General features: G+C 48.2%; 1 protein-coding gene across 1 annotated transcript in view; it reads left to right on the plus strand.

Moving 5' to 3' along the window:
• Positions 1–23,300, plus strand: part of LOC115093008 (zinc finger protein 2-like) — an 83,803-nt gene that overhangs the window by 22,123 nt on the left and 38,380 nt on the right. The window contains exons 3-4 of the mRNA XM_029604586.1: positions 6,935–7,048; positions 7,852–7,965. Of these exons, the coding sequence (XP_029460446.1) occupies positions 6,935–7,048; positions 7,852–7,965 (228 nt within the window). The remainder of the gene's footprint in view (positions 1–6,934; positions 7,049–7,851; positions 7,966–23,300) is intronic.

Here is a 23,300-nt window from a genome sequence, read left to right on the forward strand (position 1 = left end):
TGTCTCTCTTTTCTCTACAACAAAAGCTGGCACAGGAGAACAGGAGGGAGAACTTAGCTCTCCGATTCCCTTCTGAGAATAAAACCTGTGTATAAGAGTCTGATGTATTAGCTCTCCACTAGATAACTATACTGTACATTGTACAACATGTAACCCTACCAAGTGGCAACCATATGGCCCAAGTCAAATATCCCTTTTCTCCCTCTCCCTGGCCTCTGAGGATCAAGGATGGGCAAACCATGGCACAATTGGCAGAACCAGCCCATCTCCTTCTCCTTTGTGTTCCACCAATTTTATACACATTGTCTAATGGATCTGGCCTGCCATGGCTACCACTATCTTCCTGCAGCCTGGCCTATGTCATTAGCAATGACCCATAATGATTTGCTGAAGCACTTACTTTGGGCCATCATTGATTAGGTTGGGCTGCTTGGGCAGGCTGCTGGAGGGTGATGGTGTTGCATAATTAGAGGGCTGAAGAGAACAGAAGCCCCTGGGGCCACTGGCAGAGCCTATCCCACCAGCAGCCAAAGAGAGGCGGAGAGTCCGGGACCACAGGCAGATCCCATCAAGCCATTAACTTGAAGAGAAATGTAGGCCCCCAACAATGGCAGACGGAATGAGTAAGAATGAGAGAGAGTGAGATGGAGCAAGTGAAAGTGAGATGGAGTATATGAAAGTGAGAGAGATTGTGATAGAGGGAGATAGCGTGTGTTCCCTGTACGTACCTGGATCAGTCCAGACTCCTGGGTTTGCCTCCCCTCCAGCAGATGGAGACAGTTTGAATGGCCTCTGCCCTATACCCTGAGGTGCCACCTAGAGTCTGTCAGTATTTCTGTCTCCAGCAGATGGTGGAAGTGCAAATCCCTTCAATCTGGATTAGCTAGTATTACCTTAAGAATTAGATTGGTTTTAGGACTTAGTTTTATTTGGAGGGCTTAGTTTAGTTTTTGTTTTCTCTAAGACTTTACAGTTTAAAAAAAAAAAAAAAGGAACTGAGAGCCTTTAAGCCTCCCAAGGGGTTGTAGAGTCCTAGTGGGACCATCCCCCCTGGTAATAGAGGCTGAGGAGCAGAGGGTTGAGGACCCAATAACTTGCCTTCCGCAGCAACTGAGGGTGATACCGGGGAGCCCGGTTCACTCACCCTCAAGGGGGGGGCACAGAGCTTCTATTTTGGAAAAAAAAAAAGGCAATTTCTTTTTTTTCTTACTTTCACGGCCGGCCTAGCGTCCTCTTCATCTCCCCCCCCCCCCCCCCCCCCCCCCGCTGTTGTTCTTGAGACTGCCCGATTACCGCCGAGCTCCGGTGCTAATTTTAGCCTTCTCATCATGCCGCATGGTGCAGCATATTCGGCATGTGGGAGCGGGCACTCGCAGCTCTCAAGAGCCAGCATTTGCTCAGACTGCCTCTCCGGAGTGGAGGTCACCTCGGGGAAGTCGGTCAGTGAAATTTCCCGCAGCAGCGGCGGTTCCCAAGTGCGCCGAGAGCCTGGGAGGCTCAATACCCAGCGTCAGCCCTCAGACCCGTTCCTGCTCAGCGCGGGAACAGAGGCCATTTTGCAAACATTCAGGGCTCAAGAGAAAGCTGCTCTAGGGGAAGGGAATTCCCCACCACCTCTTTTGCCACGGCCTGGGGCCTTCCGAGGGGGGAGGGGGCGATTTCCAGGCTGATCAGGGGAACTCGTCAGGAGATGACCCCGGGGGGGGGGGGGGGGGGCCGCCTCAGATGATTCTTCTTCGTCATTCTCCTCTGACTTTGTTTTGCTGCTCCACAAGGTCTTTAAGGCCCGGAAAGCAGCTAGACAACAGGGTAGCAGGGTCCCTCGTTCAGCTCCAGCGTCCTCAGTTGGGGGCAATGATGCCATCTCGACCCATAAGCGTCCCAAGTCCTCACCGGGGGTGAGATCCACAAAGTCCAAATGCCCTCTCAGGTCTATTTCTTGTCCGGTGGACAGTTCGTCTTCGGAGCATTCGGATGGAGGGGAGACCCTCCCGCAGGATCCTCAGGAGCCTGATGCAGACCAGGATAGCCAGCTCCAGTCCACCAAGCAAGTTGGCACGCCAATGGTTGAAGGTGATGACCCCAAGGTGGTACGTTTATTCCAGAAGGATGAATTAGGACCATTAATCTCAGCTATTCTGGAAGAATTGGGGATTGAGGTCCCTCAGGAAGATTCACGGCTGGGTGCGGTGGATCCGGTGATGGTCGGACTCAGGGGTCCAGCTCAGTCATTTCCCTTCCATATGTCAGTTACTGACCTATTGTTTCATAAGTGAGACACTCCGGTCTTGGTATTGAAAGTCAGCCGTGCTATGGACAAATTGTACCCGCTACCAGAGGAAACTCTAGACCTTCTTAAAGTGCCCAAGGTGGATGCAGCAGTCTCCACAGTAACAAAGAAGACCACCATCCCGGTGACAGGAGCCACAGCCCTTAAGGACTTGCAGGATCGAAAATTAGAGTTACAATTTAAGAAGATTTTTGAAGTTTCGGCTCTCGGGGTCCTTGCTGCCATGTGCAGCAGTTTCGCACTGAGAGCCAGCCTCCGCTGGTTGCAGCACTTACAATCGGCAGCATCCCTTTCCGATGCAGAAGTGGTTCAGGCCTGTTGGCTGGAGGCCGCAGTCACTTACAGTGTGGATGCGCTTTATGATCTCCTTCATATTTCGGGCAGAACTATGGTTTTGACTGTCTCGGCCCGCAGACTCCTCTGGCTCAGGAACTGGTCTGTGGATGTTTCTTCAAAAGCTCAGCTTGGGATCCTTGCTCTTTAAGGGAAAGCTGCTCTTCGGCCAACAATTAGAGGACATGATTAAGTCTCTGGGAGAGAACAAGGTCCATAATTTACCGGAGGATAAGCCCAGGACAAGAAGTTCTTTTCCCCAGTGGTCCAGGTTCCAGGGGAATCGCCATTTTCATTCTTCCTGATCCTCCGGGTCCTCGTCTCGTCAGGGTCCTAGCTGGCAACATTCCTGGAATCAGTCCTTTTAAGGCCGACGTCCTGGCAGGGACAGAGCCCCATAGGCACATGGCGGTCTCAAGTCCGCACAATGAAGCGAGGCCAGTTCACTCCTCCATACCGAAGATAGGGGGCAGGCTGTCCCTTTTTCTAGGGGAGTGGGCAAATTTGACCTTCGATCAGTCCTAAATATAATAGAACAGCCGCTCCAGCATCAGGCTGTGCACGACTCCCTAGGACGTCTACAGGACTTGGGTGCCATTGTACCTGAACCCACAGGAGAACTCAGACGAGGTCGCTACTCCATTTACTTCGTGGTACCCAAAAAGGAAGGCACTTTCCGACCCATTCTCAACTTAAAGAGAGTCAATCGGACTCTAAGGGTTCCCCAGTTTTTCATGGAAACTCTTCGCTCTGTGATAGAGTCCGTTCACAGGGGAGAGTTCTTAGCATCTCTAGACCTGAGAGAAGCATATTTGCACATACCCATCCATCCCGACCATCAAAGGTATCTGCGGTTCGCGATCCTCGGACATTACTTTCAATTTTGTGCACTGCCATTCCATCTGGCAACGGCGCCCAGGGTGTTCACCAAAGTAATGATGTTTGTAGCAGCAGCTCTCCGGAGAGGGGGTATACTAGAACATCGTTACCTGGACGATTGACTGATTCGAGCAAAATTGGAGGACCTTTGCTGGAAGGTGGTTCAATGGGTCCTACAACGTTTGAGCTTGTTGGGCTGGGTGGTCAATCCAGACAAGAGTCATCTAGTTCCTTCCCAGTCCTTGGAGTTTCTGGGTGCTCGGTTTGACACAGTCTTGGGCAAGGTTTTTCTTACCGAGGAGAGACTTACCAAGGTGCAAACTCAGGTGGAGTTTTTGCGGTCCATGCCTCATCCCAGAGTCTGGCATTATTTACAGGTTCTAGGATTGATGGCTTCCACTCTCGATCTGGTCCCATGGACCTTTGCACATATGCGTTCTCTTCAGTCAGCCTTACTCTCCCGTTGGAATCCGCTCTCCGAACAGTTTCATCTTCTGCCACTGACAGACTCGGCGCATTCCAGTCTTATTTGGTGGCTTCTCCCGGACAATTTGCATCAAGGAGTAGACTTGGAAATTTCCTCTTGGACACTGGTAACCACTGATGCGAGCCTCTCAGGTTGGAGAGCAGTCTGTCGGGGGAGAGCGGTACAAGGCCAGTGGTCAAGAACGGAGTCCTCCTGGTCAATCAATCACTTGGAGACCAGAGCGGTTCGGTTAGCGCTGCAGGGCCTCCTTCCCTTGGTAAAGGGAACATCAGTAAGAGTACTCTCTGACAATGCGACGACAGTGGCCTACATCAATCGTCAAGGCAGAACCAAGAGTCGACCAGTGGCGATGGAGGCCCAGCTCTTGATCAGCTGGGCGGAGCAACACCTGTACAAGACAGCAGCCTCTCACATTGCCGGAATAGGCAATGTGCAAGCCGATTTTCTCAGCCTCCACTAGTTGGATCCGGGGGAGTGGGAACTCTCCGAAGAGGCCTTTCGTCTTCTGTGCAACCACTGGACCATGCCTTCCATGGACCTGATGGCGACATACCGCAATGCCAAGGCTCCACGATTCTTCAATCGGCGACGAGAGCCATGAGTGGATGGTGTGGATGCTCTGGACCTTCCCTGGCCAAAGGACATTCTGTTATATGTATTTCCACCTTGGCCGTTGGTTGGCAAGTTCTGCATCGCATCGAAGCTCATCCCAGCGAAGTGATACTCGTTACGCCAGAGCAGCCACATCGCCCATGGTTTGCGGACCTCGTGAACCTAGCAGTGGATGGACCTCTGAGATTTCATCCATCTCCAACTCTTCTGCCCCAAGGCCCCATTTGTTTACAAGAGGCAGATCGCTTCTGTCTAGCGGCATGGATTTTGAAAGGCAGAGATTAAGAAGCAAGGGTTACTCGGATGCGGTGAATGCCACGCTCTTACAGTTTCGAAAACTGTCTGTCTCCATGGCGTAAGTCAGAGTGTGGGGTGTTTTTGAGACCTGGTGTCTGGACCACGATGTGGAACCGTCCAGGTCTTCCGTGGCGGATGTCCTGGCCTTTTTACAGACAGGGTTAGCTAAGGGGTTGGCCTTTAATTCCCTTCGGGTCCGGGTGGCAGCCCTTGGTTGTTTTTGAGGTAAGGTGCAGGGCGTTTCCCTAGCTTCCCATCCGGATGTGGCTCGTTTCCTGCGTGGGGCTAAGCATCTGCATCCTCCAGTTAGGGACCCCTGTCCCTTGTGGAAGCTGAACCTAGTCCTCTGTGCCCTTTGTAATGTGCCTTTCGAGCCGTTGAAGCGAGCGACCCTGCAGGATCTGACATTGAAAGTGGTCTTTCTCGTAGCTATCTCCTCAGCAAGGTATCTATTGGAGCTTCAGGTCTTATCTTGCAGGGAGCCCTTCCTACGGATTACGGACGCAGGGGTCTCCTTGTGGACAGTTCCCTCCCTTCTCCCGAAAGTAGTGTCCTCCTTTCATTTGAATCAGTCGGTGGAGCTCCCTTCCTTTGCAGGCCTGGATTCTTCTACTCCCGAGTATAGGAATCTAAAGAAGTTGGACGTGAAACGGGTGCTTTTGCGTTACTTGGAGGTTACGAACAGTTTCCGTCTCTCGGACCATCTTTTCGTCCTGTGGAGTGGCCTCAGGAAGGGTCAAAAAGCTTCAAGTGCCACTATTGCGTCCTAGCTAAAGGAAGCTATTGTTTCTGCATACCTAGTTCAGGGCCGTCTGATCCTGGTTGGTCGTCGGGCTCATTCCACTCTATCGTAAGCGGCCTTGTGGGTGGAATGTCAGCAGGTGTCACCGCAGGAAATTTGTAGGGTGGCTACTTGGAAATCTACATACACTTTTGCTCTACATTATCGCCTGGATGTTCGGGCCCTAGAGCCCAGTTCCTTCGGGGCTAGTGTGCTCCAAGTGGGACTCTCTCAGTCCCACCCCGGTTAGGGGAAGCCTTGGTATATCCCAGGAGTCTGGACTGATCCGGGTACGTACAGGGAGAGGAAAATTGGTCCTTACCTGCTAACTTTCGTTCCTGTAGTACCATGGATCCGTCCAGAGTCCCGCCCATTTTGGAGTTGGGGGAAATGGAGAGTCTGCCTGGCCGTTATTTATTCATATTCTGCAGATTTATCGAAGGTTCTTCTTTAGTGTATGCCCCCCTTTACACGGTGTGAGTATGGGCATGTTTCTTTAGTTACGTTACTGGTTTTCATTCCCTCTGCTCTTTGGGGGGAAGTTTTGTTATAGTGGAAGTTATGATTTAACCTTTCTGCTTGGGTACAGTGTAATACTGACAGACTGTAGGTGGCACCTCCAGGGTATAGGGCAGAGTCCATTCAAACTTCTCTGTCTCCATCTGCTGGAGGGGAGGCAAAACCCAGGAGTCTAGACTGATCCGTGGTACTACAGGAACAAAAATTAGCAGGTAAGGACCAATTTTCCTTAAGTGAGGGAGAGAGCGTATGATTGATAGAGATCTTTAAGAGGACCCTGCTGAAGGAGCTCCAGTGGGAACTCCCCCTTTCCGTGCTACTGACGAGAACCATTAACTTAAAAAAAAAAAGTGTCCACTCCTGCTCTAGGAAGTGTTATCTTTAAGTTTTAGGATTTGGGTTTTTTTTGTTGAATGCTACCAATAAGAAGCTAGGACTGCTCCTCTCCAGGAGGGCTTATGCTTGCAGAGATGATTGGTACCTGTAATGTCGCCACCTTGGAGGATCTTGCATTGAAATGACTGCACCACAAATCCTCCCAGGTTTAATCTTAATAAAATAGTTGGCTGCAACCGTTCTTTCTCACCAAGCTTTCTCATGCAAATACACATCCAAGGATGCACACACACACCTACAGGCACACACTCCCACTGTTCCAGCAGAACAGGGAACAGATGAAACCCTGGGTGTTCTATAAGAGGAATTTAAAATATAATTTTGGTATTTTTATTGCCAGGTTATTCAATTGTTAATCCTGATGTAATATTCAAGATTAAAAAGGAAGAAGAGAAATATTTCACTCAGCACTGTGAGTGGGAGGGAAAAGAAAACATGAAGGACCCCCCGATTAGTAAGTAAATGTTCTGGATTTAAAGAGTTTTGCATTTCCAGATCACAGGAGATGAATCATTAACACTGAACCTTTGGAGACTTAAAATCCCTTTCCTAATATAATATTTCCAGGTCCTCATCCTTTTAATTATCCGCCTAAATGGCATATCTGTCTATATTCAGCCCTTATCCAGCTAAATTCTAGTTACCGGGCCGTGCGACTGTCCTAAAGTTATCCAGCTTTGTGTGGCCGCATAACTTTCTACTTAACTAGATATCTTCAGAGATATACGGTTAAGTAGCTGTCTGTATAAAAAAACAAAGCCATGATCAAACGGCCGGGGCCCAAATGTGAGCCTTCATCACTGATCAGGAAACTTTCCTGTGGAGCCCAGTGCCCCTCCACCCTAAAACATGCCCGATCCTTCTCTCTCTCTCCCCCCCCCCCCCCCCCCCCGACAAACTTTGCCCGGTTTCAAAATGAAAATTCCAATCGGTTCTCACCCTCATCCTCCCGTAATGACACAAGAACATGGGCTCACCCCCAGACTCCCTATCCCCCCGATTGCCCAAATCCAGCCCTGCTGGGAACAAGGGTCTTACTCACCCATTCCCAGCGGCTCCAGCACTGCTTCTGAGCAGATAACTTTAATATCTAACCAGCTATATTCAAATATGGCCAATTAGGTTTTAAAGTTATCTGGCTACATGGATGCTTATCCCACTGAATATACAGGAGAAGCTATCCCGCCAACTTAACCTGGATAACTTGTCCACTAAATGGTTTACTGAATATTGGCCTCGTTTGTTTTCTCATCACAGGCCTTCCAGTTGTAACGTCTGTGTTCTCACTGAGCGTTAAACAAGAGGAAGATCTGCCCTTCATGGATCCTCCTGAATCGGAGACCACTGAAGAGATTCACACTCCGGTATCAGGCAAGTATCACATTTCTCCTGGACACCTTTGGGAATTCAGCACAGAGGGAGCAAGAGGCTGTCATCCTGCCTCTGTTTCCCTACTTTGGATGGGTGCGGCTGGCTGAGGGGCACTGACAGGATTCTGGGACTGGGAGAGCTGCAGGGGATGCGGAGAGAGCAGGACCAGTGAGCAGGGATGGATTTAGACAGATGCTGACCCTGGGCACTAAAATAAAGGTTAACTTATAAAAAAAACCCCAAAAAATATATACAGTGATATATCTTTATTGGACTAACAATACATTTCTTGACTAGTTTTTGGAAGCTAATTCTCCCTTCCATTTCATCCTGCTATATAAGTCCAGTCCAAGTAGGTGGGTGATGTCCCCCCTACCAATAGATGGAGGCAGAGCACACAGACTTTCTCTGTGACATCATCGCTACCATGACTAGGTGGTGCAGCACAGAAAAACTCCAGTATACTCTGCCTCCAACAGATGTTAGGACACTCTGGTAGTGCAGCAAAATTTCCAGGACAACTTTGACTTGACAGCAAGACCAGGCCACTGGTACACCCAGCAGTGCGAGCCTGATTGCTAGCTCCCAGTTCCAGATGGGACTGTAGATCTTGAGGGGCGGGGGGGGGGGGACTTCTCCTTGACTTGCTTAAAAAAAAATAAAAAGTCAGGAGTTTTTCTTCTGTATCCTATGCTGTGGAAAGGCTCCTCCAGCCTTCCTCCCATCCCCCCACCTGCATCTCCTGTTGCCTACTTTCTGACTGTCTCCTTAAGGGTACAGAAAAAAAATAAGAGGAGAGCTGCAGCAAACCATTTTTGTGCAGTGATATTGTGCAGGCCGGATGAGAGGAACTCTGGAGGAGTGCCATGGCTGTATCTCCTTCAGCAGGGTAAGTTGTGCTCCTTCAGGGACCTTTGGAGCAGTGTCTCAGTGTGCGATTGGGAAGGGGGCCGGGAATGGAGAAGGTGGACAACACTATGATGGTACGTGTGGAAGTAGGTGGTCGGCCTCCTTTTCAAGCCCATTGTGCTCGGCCTTTTGTGCATGTTGGGGAATTTCCAGGGGAGTCTTCCCGGGCCTCTACAGCTATCGGTATGCCTCCCTCGCAGCCGGCAAGTGTTCCTGCAGGGTTTCTCTTCTTGGATCTCTCCCTAATGAAGGCCGCCCCCATGCTAGTTTTGGCGGGAATGACAGCCATTTTGATTCAGCTTTCTGCGCCTTTGTCAGTCTCGCAGCTGCCATGTGGTGTTTCAGAGGGTGACTTTGGAAACCCCCCCCCCCCCCCCATTGCTGACTTAGCTCTTGCTAACCCTGATGCTGAAGAGCACAATGTGCAAGGGGAAATTGCTCCTGGGTCCTTTCATTTTTGCATCAAGTCTTTTGTGACATTCAGGGGCCTATTGCAAAGCACATGTCCTCCTCGGGAGGTCGTTCTGGTCCGGCTGGGAAGTCAATTCCCTACAAGAAGGTCAAAGATATAGTGGACCCCAAGGGCCAATTACCCTATGAGGGACTCTGATGATCCCACAGTCTTGAGAATTGGGCCTTAGCAGAGGAGGATGAGGTCCTCTCAGACAGGGAAGATGAAATAATGATTCAGATTTTTTGTAGAGAAGAAGCGGCATCCCTAATTTACAGGGTGGTGTCCTATTTTGGGACTGCGGTTTCTCCCACCTGGGACCCTATTATTAAGGGGGGTTAGTAAGTCTTCCAAGACCTTTTCCTTCCATGTGGAGGTGGAGGAAATAGTATTGGCAGAGTGGGAGGCCCTTGAATGTGGTCTTATGGGGGTCAGGAACCTCCTCAGGTTGTAGCCTCTTCCCCAGGATATGATGCAGAGGTTCTTTCAGTTACCTAAGGTGGACACGCTGGTCACAGCACTTACCAGACTGACCATGGTTCCTGGCGGGGGGCAGCACTGCTCTCAATGATCCACAATATCACAGAACAGAGTTGCCTTTGAAGCATCTCTTTTCAGCCCTGACTTTGGCTTTAAAATCTCCCTCTGCAGCAGTATGGTGGTTCGTGTGCTTTTGTGGCCCACTGTGCAGTCTTCAGTGGCCATTCTAGTGGACACCCGCTACAATCTCTTCCTCATCTTGTTTAAATCTGTAGCTTCCTCTGCGGCAGCAGGAGGTTGCTTTGGCTTTATAACTGATCGGCGGATTCTTGATCAAAATCTCGGCTTGGTGATCTCCCTTTTAAGGGTAAGCTTCTTTTTGGGAAGCACTTGGCTTAGCTTGTTAAGAACGTGAAGGATCTGAAACCCCAGAGGCTTCCAGAGAATAAGCCTTGGTCTTTTTTTTGATCCACTAGAAGACTGGGACAATTTTGAGATGCCCGGTGCTACTTGCCAGAGCATCTCCTCCTTTTCATTTCAGGGTTCACAGGCCTCTAAGAGAAATAAATAGCCCTTTCACGCCTTCCAAAAAACAAGGGCTGATTCCACCCCTGCCTCAGGAGTTGGTTGAGCTTCTCATTGAAATACAGTGGGTTCACTCTCTGGTCACTCTGGTAGGGGGGTCACCTACAGCCCGAATAACTACAGATTAGAGAAATTCCACTGCTCCCATTCCTGACATCTTTATGGTTTTCTGTTCCTCGGCTGTCAAGAAAAGGGCAGTGCATGAGACTCTTCTTCGACTTAAGCTCTTGAGGGGGTGATTGTGCGGGTTCCCTTAGAGGAATGGTGTCTCGGAAAGTATTCAGTTTGTTTTGTGGTGCCAAAGAAGGACTGGTCTTATCGGTCAATCCTCGATTTCAAGGGAGTCAACAATCATATCAAATCTGCCATTTCTGAATGGAAACCCTTCGTTCCATGCTGCTGGTGGTGAGACAGTGTGAGTTTCTTGCTTCTTTTGATCTATTGGAAGCGTATCTCCATATCCCATTCAGGCAGGCCAATCAGGGTTGTCTCCATGTTTGTATTCTGCAAGAGTAATTTTATTTTATGGCATTCCCCTTCAGTCTGGCAACTGCTCTACGGACGTTCACCAAAGTAATGGTGAATATCCATGGAGTTGCCAGACCAAAGGAGAATTTTCAAGCGGATTTTCTGAGCAGGAATCTTCTGGATCCAGGCGAGTGGAAAATGAGCCGCAACAACTTTCAGTGTGGTCCGCAAGTGGTGTTTGCCATGCATGGATTAATGACTACTCGCAAGAACGGAAAGGTCCCTCAATTTTTCAGTCATCACAGGGAGTCCGGTGCTGAGGGGAGAGATGCACTCATTTTTGGCCTTTGAAGGGACTTCTTTATGTCTTTCCCTCAATGGCCTCTGGTCAGCCGTGTTCTGCGCAGAATTGAGATGGAGAACCATTGTGTGTTCTGATCGTGCCAGATTGGCCTCAGAAACTGTGGTACACAGATCTGTTGAAGCTTCGGGTTGATTTTCTTCTACACCACCTGGTGCAGGGGCCAGTCGTTATGGAGGACCTTATTCCATTGTGTCTTACAACTTGGCTCTTGAAAGGTCAAGGTTAAGCAAGAAGGGATATTCATCTTTTGTTGTTTCCTCCTTATTGACGGCTTGTAAGTCTTTTACCTCTTTGACTTACATCTGAGTGTGGCGCATATTTGAGGCATTCTGTGATGATTAGTCGGTTTCCCACTGGTGTGCAGGTATTCCTTTCATTCTGCCCTTTTTTTAAGCAGGTCTGGAGAAGAATTTGACCCTAGATTCCTTCAAGGTGCAGTTGGCAACTATTTCCTGTTATAAGGGCCAGGGTCAGGGCATTTTGGTAACGACTCATTCAGATGTTGTTCTTTTCTGTGAGGAGTAAAGAAATTGCATCCGCTGTTACAACCATTGGTTCCCCAGTGGGACCTTAATTTTGAGTTGCAAGCCTTTGTCTCGTCTCCCTTTGAGCCGCTACAGCTAGCCTCATTGCAGGATGTCTCCCTGAAGACTCTCTGTCTTTTTGGTGGCCATTTGCTCTGTTTGTCATGCCTCTGAGATCCAAGCTTTCTCGTTTGTGGATCCCTAAACTACTTTGATTTCCTTTAGGCCTGTGCCTTACTTTGTGCCAGAGGTGGTTTTGTCGTTTCATGTAAATCAGTCTAACACTTTGCCAGCTTTTTCTAGGGAGGAGTGCCAGGGTGATCCCAGATCTTTACCGGGTTCTTATAAGAACATAAGAACATGCCATACTGGGTCAGACCAAGGGTCCATCAAGCCCAGCATCCTGTTTCCAACATTGGCCAATCCAGGCCACAAGAACCTGACAAGTACCCAAAAACGAAGTCTATTCCATGTTACCGTTGCTAGTAATAGCAATGGTTATTATCTAAGTCAACTTAATTAATAGCAGGTAATGGACTTCTCCTCCAAGAACTTATGCAATCCTTTTTTAAACACACATATACTAACTGCACTAACCACATCCTCTGGCAACAAATTCCAGAGTTTAATTGTGCATTGAGTGAAAAAGAACTTTCTCTGATTAGTTTTAAATATGCCACATGCTAACTTCAAGGAGTGCCCCCTAGTCTTTCTATTATCTGAAAGAGTAAATAACCGATTCACATCTACCCGTTCTACACTTCTCATGATTTTAAACACCTCTATCATATCCCCCCTCAGCCGTCTCTTCTCCAAGCTGAAAAGTCCTAACTTCTTTAGTCTTTCCTCATAGGGGAGCTATTCCATTCCCCTTATCATTTTGGTAGCCCTTCTCTGTACCTTCTCCATCGCAATTATTTCTTTTTTGAGATGCGACAACCAGAATTGTACACAGTATTCAAGGTGCGGTCTCACCATGGAGTGAATCAGAGGCATCATGACATTTTCCGTTTTATTCAGCATTCCCTTTCTAACAATTCCCAACATTCTGTTTGCTTTTTTGACTTCAGTGTGTTATCCACTATGACCCCTAGATCTCTTTCTTGGGTGGTAGCTTCTAATATGGAACCTAACATTGTGTAACTATGGCATGGGCTATTTTTTCCTATATGCATCACCTTGCACTTAACCACATTAAATTTCATCTGCCATTTTGATGCCCAATTTTTCAGTCTTGCAAGGTCTTCCTGCAATTTATCACAATTTGCTTGTGATTTAACTACTGAGAACAATTTTGTATCATCTGCAAATTTGATTACCTTACTTGTCATATTTCTTTCCAGATCATTTATAAATAAATTGAAAAGTAAGGGTCCCAATACAGATCCCTGAGGCACTCCACTGCCCACTCCCTTCCACTGAGAAATTTGTCCATTTAATCCTACTCTCTGTTTCCTGTCTTTTAGCCAGTTTGTAATCCACGAAAGGACATCACCACCTATCCCATGACTTTTTATTTTTCCTAGAAGCCTCTTATGAGGAACTTTGTCAAACACCTTCTGAAAATCCAAGTACACTACATCTACCGGTTCACCTTTATCCACATGTTTATTAACTCCTTCAAAACGTGAAGCAGATTTGTGAGGCAAGACTTGCCTTGGGTAAAGCCATGCTGACTTTGTTCCATTAAACCATGTCTTTCTATATGTTCTATGATTTTGATGTTTAGAGCACTTTCCACTATTTTTCCTGACACTGAAGGCAGGCTAACCAGTCTGTAGTTTCCCGGATCGCCCCTGGAGCCCTTTTTAAATATTGGGGTTACATTAGCTATCCTCCAGTCTTCAGGTACAATGGATGATTTTAATGATAGTTTACAGATTTTTACTAATAGGTCTGAAATTTCATTTTTTAGTTCCTTCAGAACTCTGGGGTGTATACCATCTGGTCCAGTTGATTTACCACTCTTCAGTTTGTCAATCAGGTCTACCACATCTTCTAGGTTCACCGTGATTTGGTTCAGTCCATCTGAATCATTACCCATGAAAACCTTCTCCAGTACAGGTACCTCTCCAACATCCTCTTCGGTAAATACCGAAGCAAAGAAATCTTTAATCTTTCCGCGATAACCTTATCTTTTTTAAGTGCCCCTTTAACCCCTCAATCAACTAACAGTCCAACTGACTCCCTCACAGACTCCCTCACAGACTTTCTGCTTCGGATATAGTTTAAAAAGTTTTTAACGTGAGTTTTTACCTCTGTGGCCAACTTCTTTTCAAATTCTCTCTTAGCCTGCCTTATCAATGTCTTACATTTAACTTGCCAATGTTTATGCATTATCCTATTTTCTTCTGTTGGATCCTTCTTCCAATTTTTGAATGAAGATCTTTTGGCTAAAATAGCTTCTTTCCCCTCCCCTTTTAACCATCCTATACTTGGAAATCACTAATGCATTCCATAAGTCGGACAGACTTTTTATGTTGTTCAGAGTTCCAGGCAAGGTGGCCTCCAAAGTGACCTTGGTGCATTGGAACAGAGATGCAATTTGTTCGGCCTATATACTGAGGGGTCGGTGGGCCCTGGAGCATATTCATGCTCATTCTACCAGAGCGCAGTCTTCATCTTGGGCAGAAGCCACCGTTGTCATGTCAGAGGGCATTTGCAGGGCGGATATTTGGTCCTCCTTACATTTTTTTACTAAGCATTATTGACTGGATGTGTTTACGAAAGAAGATGCAACCTTTGGGGCTAGGGTTCTCAAAGCAGCCCTGACTTCTCTCCCTCGATGGATGGGCTTGGGTGCTTCCCACCTGTTTGAACTGGTGCAACAGGATGAAATGAAAAGAGAGATCTTCTCACCTGTGTAAACAGTAGAATAAATAAAAAGAGCTCCCCTTCCCCAAGCAAAGTTGCCCTACTCAGCTGCAGGAGGAAGTGACAGAAGAGCAGAAATTATCCTGCATCAGCTCTGCTATCAGCAATCAGCACAAGAGTCCCCCCTCCCCCAGTGCGAAAAACAGGTGAAGAAAGAGAAAAGGGGCTCCATGTGCTTAAGGAAAGAGCCTGTAGAAAGGGGGTGGAGCACAGCAGGAAGGAAGATAAGGAACCCCCTTTCTTCTCCTCAGGAGAAGGAAAAGGAGCACAGCCAGAGAGCTGCAGAGAAAAAAAAGAGGGGAAGCTGAAGCCGAGAGCCCAGAATCAGAGTTGGAAGCAGGCTAAAACTGAAGCAGAAAGGAGAGATGAACTGAGGGAAGTGCTGCATATTGCCATTGCCCTTCTCAGAGAGAGAGAGAGAGAGAGAGAAGCATAAGAGAAAAGGAACTTGTTAGCAAAGCAGAGAGCGACAATGTAATTTTCCCTGTGAAAACCAGCAGAGACCTGAAGAACCCCTTATTCCAGAGAAAGACAGAGGCTGGAAGGACTGTTAAATCTCCTGCTTGTTAGGCCCCTAAGTGACAGAAGTTCTAGTCTGACGGAATACTCAAGTTTTTTAATTTTTTTTCTGTTTAATGAGAATACAGTGCAGAGGGAGTGCACGTAACTCAGGACAGGCCTGTTTTCTGTGTGAGGGCCTAGAGAGGTTTTATGGTTTCTTTTTTTTAGTTCATTAAGTATGTCAAAGGACAAGGAGGCATCAGTATCCACAGTGATGGAATGGCGACCGTTCTTTATGAGACCCCAAGCTGGTCGTGGAATCTTGACCTCAGCTGAGCAACGCACCCCGATTTTTCATGGTGCCTAGCAGTGAGGCCTAAACTTGCATTGATACTTAACTTCCCAGACACTATAATTTTTCCTTAATTGAGCTCAATTATCACTTTGAGGGTGAACATTTTATAGGATGTCCAGAGCCTAGGAACACATTTACTGCAGGAAATGGTGTGTATATTTGAGGTTGAGGACTCAAGTTAAATTGAATCCACAGGATTCTTTGGAGGGTGGTATCTAAAAGAAACACTAAGGGAAGGGAAATTTGCTGGTTATGTTCTTTGTGATATTCAAAATTATTGAGTGTTTGGGAAGTAAGAATAATGTTTACCTGTTGGTTGCATTTTGCTTTTTGTATTTACTCAGCATTTACTGGAACACTAATATATTTGCAAACAATTTTGTTCTCCAGTCCTTTTCTTTATTCACCGACCTAGCTCCAAGAGAAACAATAAAATTTGGTTTAATACTCCAGCCTGGTATTTTCCATGATCCTATCTCCACTCTGTGCAATAAATTTAACCATTTGTTCTGGCGCCAGCCCCTTGCCTCTCTCTCTGGGCAAACCTGACGTGATTGTAAACAGTGATATCATGGAAGGGTGGTATCTTTCATGTATCTCGCCCAACCGGGGGTCTGGGTCTCAAAGGGCTCAGCCACTGGTGACACCTGCATTCCAGGAGAAGGAAACAGAGAGAGAGGGGAGCCGGGACCACCTCCCCCACCCTTGTTAGCGTGAGGGTTAAGAAGCTCAGATCTTTGAGGCATGTCTTGTCAGTTCCAGGATTATGAGGAGGCCAAAAGACTAATTGAGAAAGATTAGTCTATTCCAGGCCGCAACATCTCATACTTAATCTATCACCAAGTGCCCTCTTATGTCTTACTACCAGGCTTTGTAATAATCCAGCCACCAAAACTTCTGAGGCCTTCATCTGAAACATTCAGTCACGCCATGATCATTGATGCTGGGATTATAACCTTGGATGCTCTGTGCCCATAACTCCAGCTTCTGGGAAGCCTGAGCTAATCATACTATTTCTGTATGGGACGTAACCAGGGCCACTCCATGCAGATTGCCCCCCGCTTTCTTGGAAGCCTACTTTAGCTGCCCACTGGCTTGTATTCTTGTACTCTGGACATTGAAGTGTGAGCCCTTGGTCGCTGCAAGAGATGGCACCTCCCACAGGGCGGAGTCTTGCGGGGACTTGCAGCGATAGGCTAGCTCCTGAGCAGAGATGGACACAGAGAAGTTAGTTTTTATTATACTGCAACGTAGATGGTAACCCGAGGAACAGGTAATGATCCCAGCCAGCAGAGGAGATGCCTGATGGCAATGTTCCATCTGAGGGCTGCAGAGTGGAGAAGGCAGCTTTACAATCAATCTCACCAGGTCCCGAGAGGGAGATGGGTCTGGTAGTGGTCCGTGATGCGGGGTAGGCCGAGGATCTATGGAGAGAGAGGTGAGACAATGCAGAGACCGAACTGGAGCGGTAATACTCACTCTGAGGCTGGCAGTTGTAGTAGAAGAGAACCCTGAGGATTGGAAGTCTGGGACGAAATAAGGCCTCCAAGGAGCGGGTACCTTAGGCGTCCTTGTAGGTGATAGGCAACCCCAGAGGGTAGATAGAAGCGAAGCAAGGCCCCAGAGGAGCGGGTACCTTAGGCATCCTTGTTGGTAGTAGATAACCCCGAAGGGTATAGAGGAGCGAGCAAGGCCCCCGTGGAGCGGGTACCTAAGTCGTCCTGGAGCGAGAGTACACAGAGCAGGAGCGTCTGGTACCGTAGAGAGATCAGCATGGAGGATTCCTTGCTAACTCATATTCAGAATCATGAATGGAGATTAAATACCAGAGCTTGTGACGTCATGCGGCAGGGATGCCCCGAGGTTCCCACCATGACGCACGTAAAGGATGGTGCTGCGCGCGTGCCCTAGGTGACTCCAGGAGAAAGATGGCGAACGCAATTGCCCATGCCAGACCAGGGACACCGGAGGGGTCGGCGAGGAGAAGCAGAGGCAGCCATCTTCCCGAGAGGAACTGAATGAGGCAGAAAAAAGATGAGCAATAGAGGGCGCAGCCGTCTGCGACCGGGCGCAACAATTCTCCTCTCTTTGGCTCTTTAAATTTCCATATGACTGAGCATACACGTAAGCCCCCTCCTTTACATTTTCTACCTGATGTCTCCCAAGGGCTCTTATTCCTTTATTTTGTGTTGGTCTCAAATAAGTGTAAATTTGGCCATTGCTTTGGCAGTCACTGCCTCTATCAGGACACGATTCCAGACCTCTAACAGCCTTGCAGTAAAGGAGTATTTTCTCACATTTCCTGTGAACATTTCTCCCTGCATCTTCACATCTAGGATAATTTTCAACAGCACGCATAAGTCAGCACATACACCGCTTACAAAATACTAAGTGATACAGGTACTTCCAGTCCCCACCCCAGAATGTCCATAAACCAACCCCTTTTTTCCGCCTTCAGCTACCCACTAAACAGTAAAAATGCACGTAACCTGACCTTTCTAAATAGCATTTTCTTAGCGTCTAGTCAGATAAAGCCAGAACAAGTGGGTTATGTACCTTTACCAGCAGATGGAGCATGGAGCAAACTGACGTTACAGTGACATCAGCCTACCAGTATTCTCCGTCTCCAGCAGATGGTGGGTGTGCATCTCTTCACTGGAAATTGCTTCATTTTAAAGAAAAGGAGAATTAAAGAAATAAATTCTCCCTGCTCTCTTGTGGTGATACCAAATGGTCCCTCCCACAGTTGAAAATTCCTGAGGTGATTTCCGTGGTCCCTCAAATGAGTGCCTTGGTCCATTAGCTGATTTTTCAGCTGATGTGGTCTTAGCTGCTTGATCAGCTGGAAGGCAGCAGGTGCAGGAAACCGAGTGCGCTGGTAGAGCCGGAGACTGTCTCTGTATTCAGCCAGTTAAGACTGAGCTCCAGTAAGTTAAAAAAAAAAAAAAGATTATACAAAGACTTAGAAGGAGGTTTTTTGTTGTGCAGGGCTTCTTCCTCCCCCGGTCTCCGTGCACCGGTCCGACGTTCGTCCTGCTCCGTGGGAGGTCAAGGGACATGGGCAGCCTGGCAGCCTCCTTAGGCTAGGCCCTGCTGTTAGGCTTTTCGCTGCGCACCACGTGGTAGGCCACAATGGCATTTTGCGTGCTTTCTAAGGCTGCCCTCTACAGGATTGTTGGTCTGGCATGTGCGACTAGCTATGCGTCCAGGTTGTACGCCCAGTTTTTAGATGCACGTTCGGACCTTGTAATCTGTGCGTCCACATTAAGCAACACCGTAGTAGCTCCATCCTTAACCTCTGCGTACAAGTGGTGCTGTGCCCTTACATTTTTTGTGCGCTTATTTTTTTGGGTGCCTAGGTGTGTGCGCCTAAGTATTGGATGCATAATTTTTGGGCGCCTAGGTTGAATGCGCATTAAAAAAAACAGTAAAACAGCTAGACGCACGCCTCTGGCCAGCACTCAGCACTCTGTCAGCCATAATGTTGCCTAGGGGTGTGAATCATGTGATCAATCGTCTTAACGATCGATTTTGGCTGGGGGGGGAGGGAAATCTGATTGTCGTGTTTTGTTTTTTTTAAAAATCGTTAAAAATCGTAAATCAGGGGAGGGCGGGAAAACCGGCACATCAAAAAAACCCTAAAACCCACCCCGAACCTTTAAAACAAATCCCCCACCCTCCCGAACCCCCCCAAAATGTTTTAAATTACCTGGGGTCCAGTGGGGGGGTCCCGGCGCGATCTCCCTCTCTCTGGCCACGGCTGCGTTAAGAGAAATGGCGCCGGTGGCCCTTTGCCCTTATCATGTGACAGGGCAAAGGTAGCGCCGGCGCCATTTTGGTTCCTGGCTCCCGACGTCACGCGTGCAGGAGATCGCCCCCGGACCCCCGCTGGACCCCCAGAGACTTTTGGCCAGCTTGGGGGGGCCTCCTGACCCCCACAAGACTTGCCAAAAGTCCAGCGGGGGTCCGGGAGCGATCTCCTGCACGCGTGACGTCGGGAGCCAGGAACCAAAATGGCGCCGGTGCTACCTTTGCCCTGTCACATGATAAGGGCAAAGGGCCACCGGCGCCATTTCTCTTAACGCAGCCGTGGCCAGAGAGTTGGAGATCGCGCCGGGACCCCCCCACTGGACCCCAGGTAATTTAAAACATTTTGGGGGGGTTCGGGAGGGTGGGGGATTTGTTTTAAAGGTTCGGGGTGGGTTTTAGGGGTTTTTTTGTGTGCCGGTTTTCCCGCGCCCTATTTAACGATACAATACAAATGCCCCTGACGATAAATCGGGGGCATTTGTATTGTATCGTGCACTCTAACGATTTTGGACGATTTTAAAATTATCTGACGATAATTTTAATCGTTCAAAAACGATTCACATCCCTAATGTTGCCTGAACCTAAGAAGCCTAAGCATCTTTCTCTTTGCACTGCTTGTCATATTCGGGCATCTCAGCCAGAAGTGCCTGCTAATTTGTGCCAGCACTGTTTGGAGCTGTTTGTCTTCCACTGATTTCACTAAGCCTGTTTCTTTCCAGCCGGATGTGGGTCTGGGTAAAGACGGCTCAGGTGGGGTGCCTGATTTTGGAACTTCCTTAACTGTTTCCTCAGTAGGGGAAGGTAGCTCAGTGAGTACACCTCCAGGTACCGCCTGGTCTAGATACTTCTACTTCTTCATGGGTAGAATTTTTCTAGGGGTTTCAGTCTTTTCTTCAGGCGCAGTCCTCGGCCCTGTCCAGTGCTCCTAGAGCAGAGGTGCAGGTAGGAACCTTGTTTAGATCTTTTGTTAGACACCAGAGTTCCCCTAGAGCATCAGCGGGACCTCTGGATAGAGATCTGGATGGCACAGATGATGACGCCGATCCTGCCTCTATTGAGGATGGTGAAATACCACCCTCCACCCCCAGATTAAAACCATATAGAGCTATGTTACGGTTCTTTCATAGAAATGAACTACCAGCTCTGATTTCCCAGACCTTGAAAATGCTTGGAATTCCTGGGGCAGATTCAGTGTCTGAGCCAAAGAGAAATCCAATTTTGGCTTCCTTGCATAAAGCCTCTTGTTTTTTCCCCGTGATGGAGGCCATTCAAGAAATGATTGATCTTGAGTGGGGCGCCCCAGAAGCTAATTTCAAAGGGGATTGGGTTTTGGAAGGCTTGAACCCTCTGGATCCAGTAGTAAGAGATCGCTTACATTTTCTGAAGGTAGATGCATGTGTTTGTGCAGTCTCCAAGTGGACCACAATTCTCGTGGAAGGAGGACCTGCTTTGAAGATGCTTATGATAAATAGATTGAGACTATCCTTAAGCAAGCATTTGAAGCAGTGGCGATGACCTTGCAGATCACTTCTTGTTGTTCTGTAGTGGCTCGCTCTTGTTTGCTTCTTTCCCAGGAGGTTGATGTCTCTGGGGTAAACTCCAGGGCAGTTATGGAACCAGCTACTGCCTTCTTGGCAGATGTGGGCTGTGATTTGGTCTGCACTTCAGCCAGAAGGGTGGCTTCGATAGTAGTGGCCAGGCGTCAGTTATGGTTGAGAAATTGGTTGGCTGATGCGACCTCCAAGGCTAATCTCACCAAATTGCCTTTTAATGGCTCACTTTTGTTTGGCAGCAAGTTGGAGAAACTGGCCAGTAAGTGGGACGAATCTCCTGTACCTCGTTTGCCAGAGTATAAGAAGCAGGCGCAGTGCTCCTTTAACTTGAGAGGTCGTGCTAGAGGATCCAAGCGTTTTCGACCCTATACCTGAGTGACCTTCAAGAGGACTCGACCCTTCTGTAGATCTCAGTCCTTTCATCCCTGACAACTTAGAAGAGGAGCAGGCTCAGGTAGTAGAATCTCCCGAGCCTTCTAATGAAGATTTGCCAACTCACCCCCAGGAAGAGGAGATAGGGGGACACGTCTCTTTTATCAGAGGTGTGTCAAAATCACATTGGTCCTGGAAGTGATACGAGAAGGATATGTGATGGAGTTTCACAGTGTTCCTCGGAACATGTTCATGGAGTCTCCCTGCCACTCCCCGCAGAAGAAGCAGGCAGTGGAGGGTACATTGGCAAAGCTCAGTCTGAGGGCTGTGGTCCCAGTGCCCATGTCTCAAGAAAATACAGGGCTATATTCCATTTATTTCATTGTGCCAAAGAAGGAGGACTCTTTGTCCCATTCTGGACCTCAAAGGCTGTCATCTGTGAGTGAAGCATTTTCTGGATCTGTCCAAAGTGTATCTCCACATTCCCATCCGATTAGAACATCAACACTTCCTGCAGTTCGTAGTTCTGGGATGCCACTTTCAGTTTCGGGCTCTGCCCTTTGGTCTGGCCACCGCTCCCAGAAACTTTTCCAAGGTAATGGTGGTAGTTGCGCCAAAGTTGAGAAAAGATGGAATCCTAGTACACCCGTATTTGGTCGACTGGCTGATTCAGGCAAAATCACTGGAAGAGAGCCACCTGGTGACTAGCAAAGTGATTTCCCTGTTGCGGGAGCTCGGCTGAGTGGTGTACCTTGCCAAGAGCAGTCTTCAGCCTACTCAGTCACTGGAATACCTGGGGGTTCGGTTTGACATGGAGCAGGGCAAGGTGTTCCTGCCGGAAGCTCAAATTCAGAAGTTTCTAGCTCAACTTCGTCTGTTGTTGAACACTCTGCGCCCAACCATATGGTCTTACCTGCAGGACTTTGGCTTAATGGTGGCAGCTCTGGAAGTGGTACCGTAGGCGAGGGTGCATATGCATCCTCTTCAGCACTCCTTGCTGTCTCGGTCAAATCCGCAGTCTCAGGACTATTCAATTCGTATCCACCTGCTGATGGAGGTCTCCTCCCAACTGCAGTAGTGGTTGCAGGCGAATCATCTACAGAAGGGAGTTTCCCTGTCCCCACCAGACTGGCTAGTAGTGACAAAAGTTGCGAGTCTCCTTGGTTGGGGAGATTACTGTCAGGAGCTGACAGCGCAAGGGCGCTGGAGTGCAGAAGAGTCTCTGGAACATCAATCGGCTGGCAGCCAGGGCAGTCCAGTTGGCATATTTACACTTCTGTGACAGGCTGCAGGGTCGATCAGTCTATATAATTTCAGACAGTGCAACAGCTGTAGCTTACATCATTTGGCAGGGAGGTACCAAGAGCCAACAAGTATCGCAGGAAATAAACTTATGGAATGGGCAGAGGTGCATCTCCAGATGATCTCAGCCTCTCACATTGCAGGTAAAGACAACATAAGAGCAGACTGTCTCAGCAGGGAGAGTCTGGATCCAGGAGAGTGGGCGTTGTCAGATGAGACATTTCAGCTGATTTGGGATCGTAGGGGTCTTCAGTTCCTAGACCTGTTAGCGACTTTGTGCCATGCAAAAGTTCTGCGATTTTTCAACCGCAGAAGAGATCCGAAGTCATTGGGGATCGATGCCCTAGTGCAAAAGTGCCCGGAAGACAAGTTGCTGTATGCCTTTACTCCATGGACCATGTTAGGCAGATTGATTTGAAGGATTGAACACCACAGAGGGATGGTGCTCTTGGTTGCTCCAGATTGGCCCAGGAGACTGTGGTATGCAGATCTGCAGAAGTTCCTGGTGGATTTTCCTCTTCAGCTTCCAGCGCACAGGAACCTGTTGCAACAGGGACCTGTTCTTCACGAAGATCTGACTCTCTTTTATCTTACGATATAGCCCTTGAAAGGGCTTGCTTGTTGAAACATGAATACTCTATGGCAGTGATTTCCACCTTGCTAAGAGCTAGAAAGTTCTCCACTTCTTTGGCCTATGTGTGGTTTGGAGAGAGTTTGAGGCCTGGTGTCAAGATTCTGTTCATTTTGGAATTTTTGCAGGATGGCTTGAATAAAGGCTTGGTTCTTA

The sequence above is a fragment of the Rhinatrema bivittatum genome, chromosome 1, assembly GCF_901001135.1.
Source record: "Rhinatrema bivittatum chromosome 1, aRhiBiv1.1, whole genome shotgun sequence".
NCBI lineage: Eukaryota > Metazoa > Chordata > Amphibia > Gymnophiona > Rhinatrematidae > Rhinatrema > Rhinatrema bivittatum.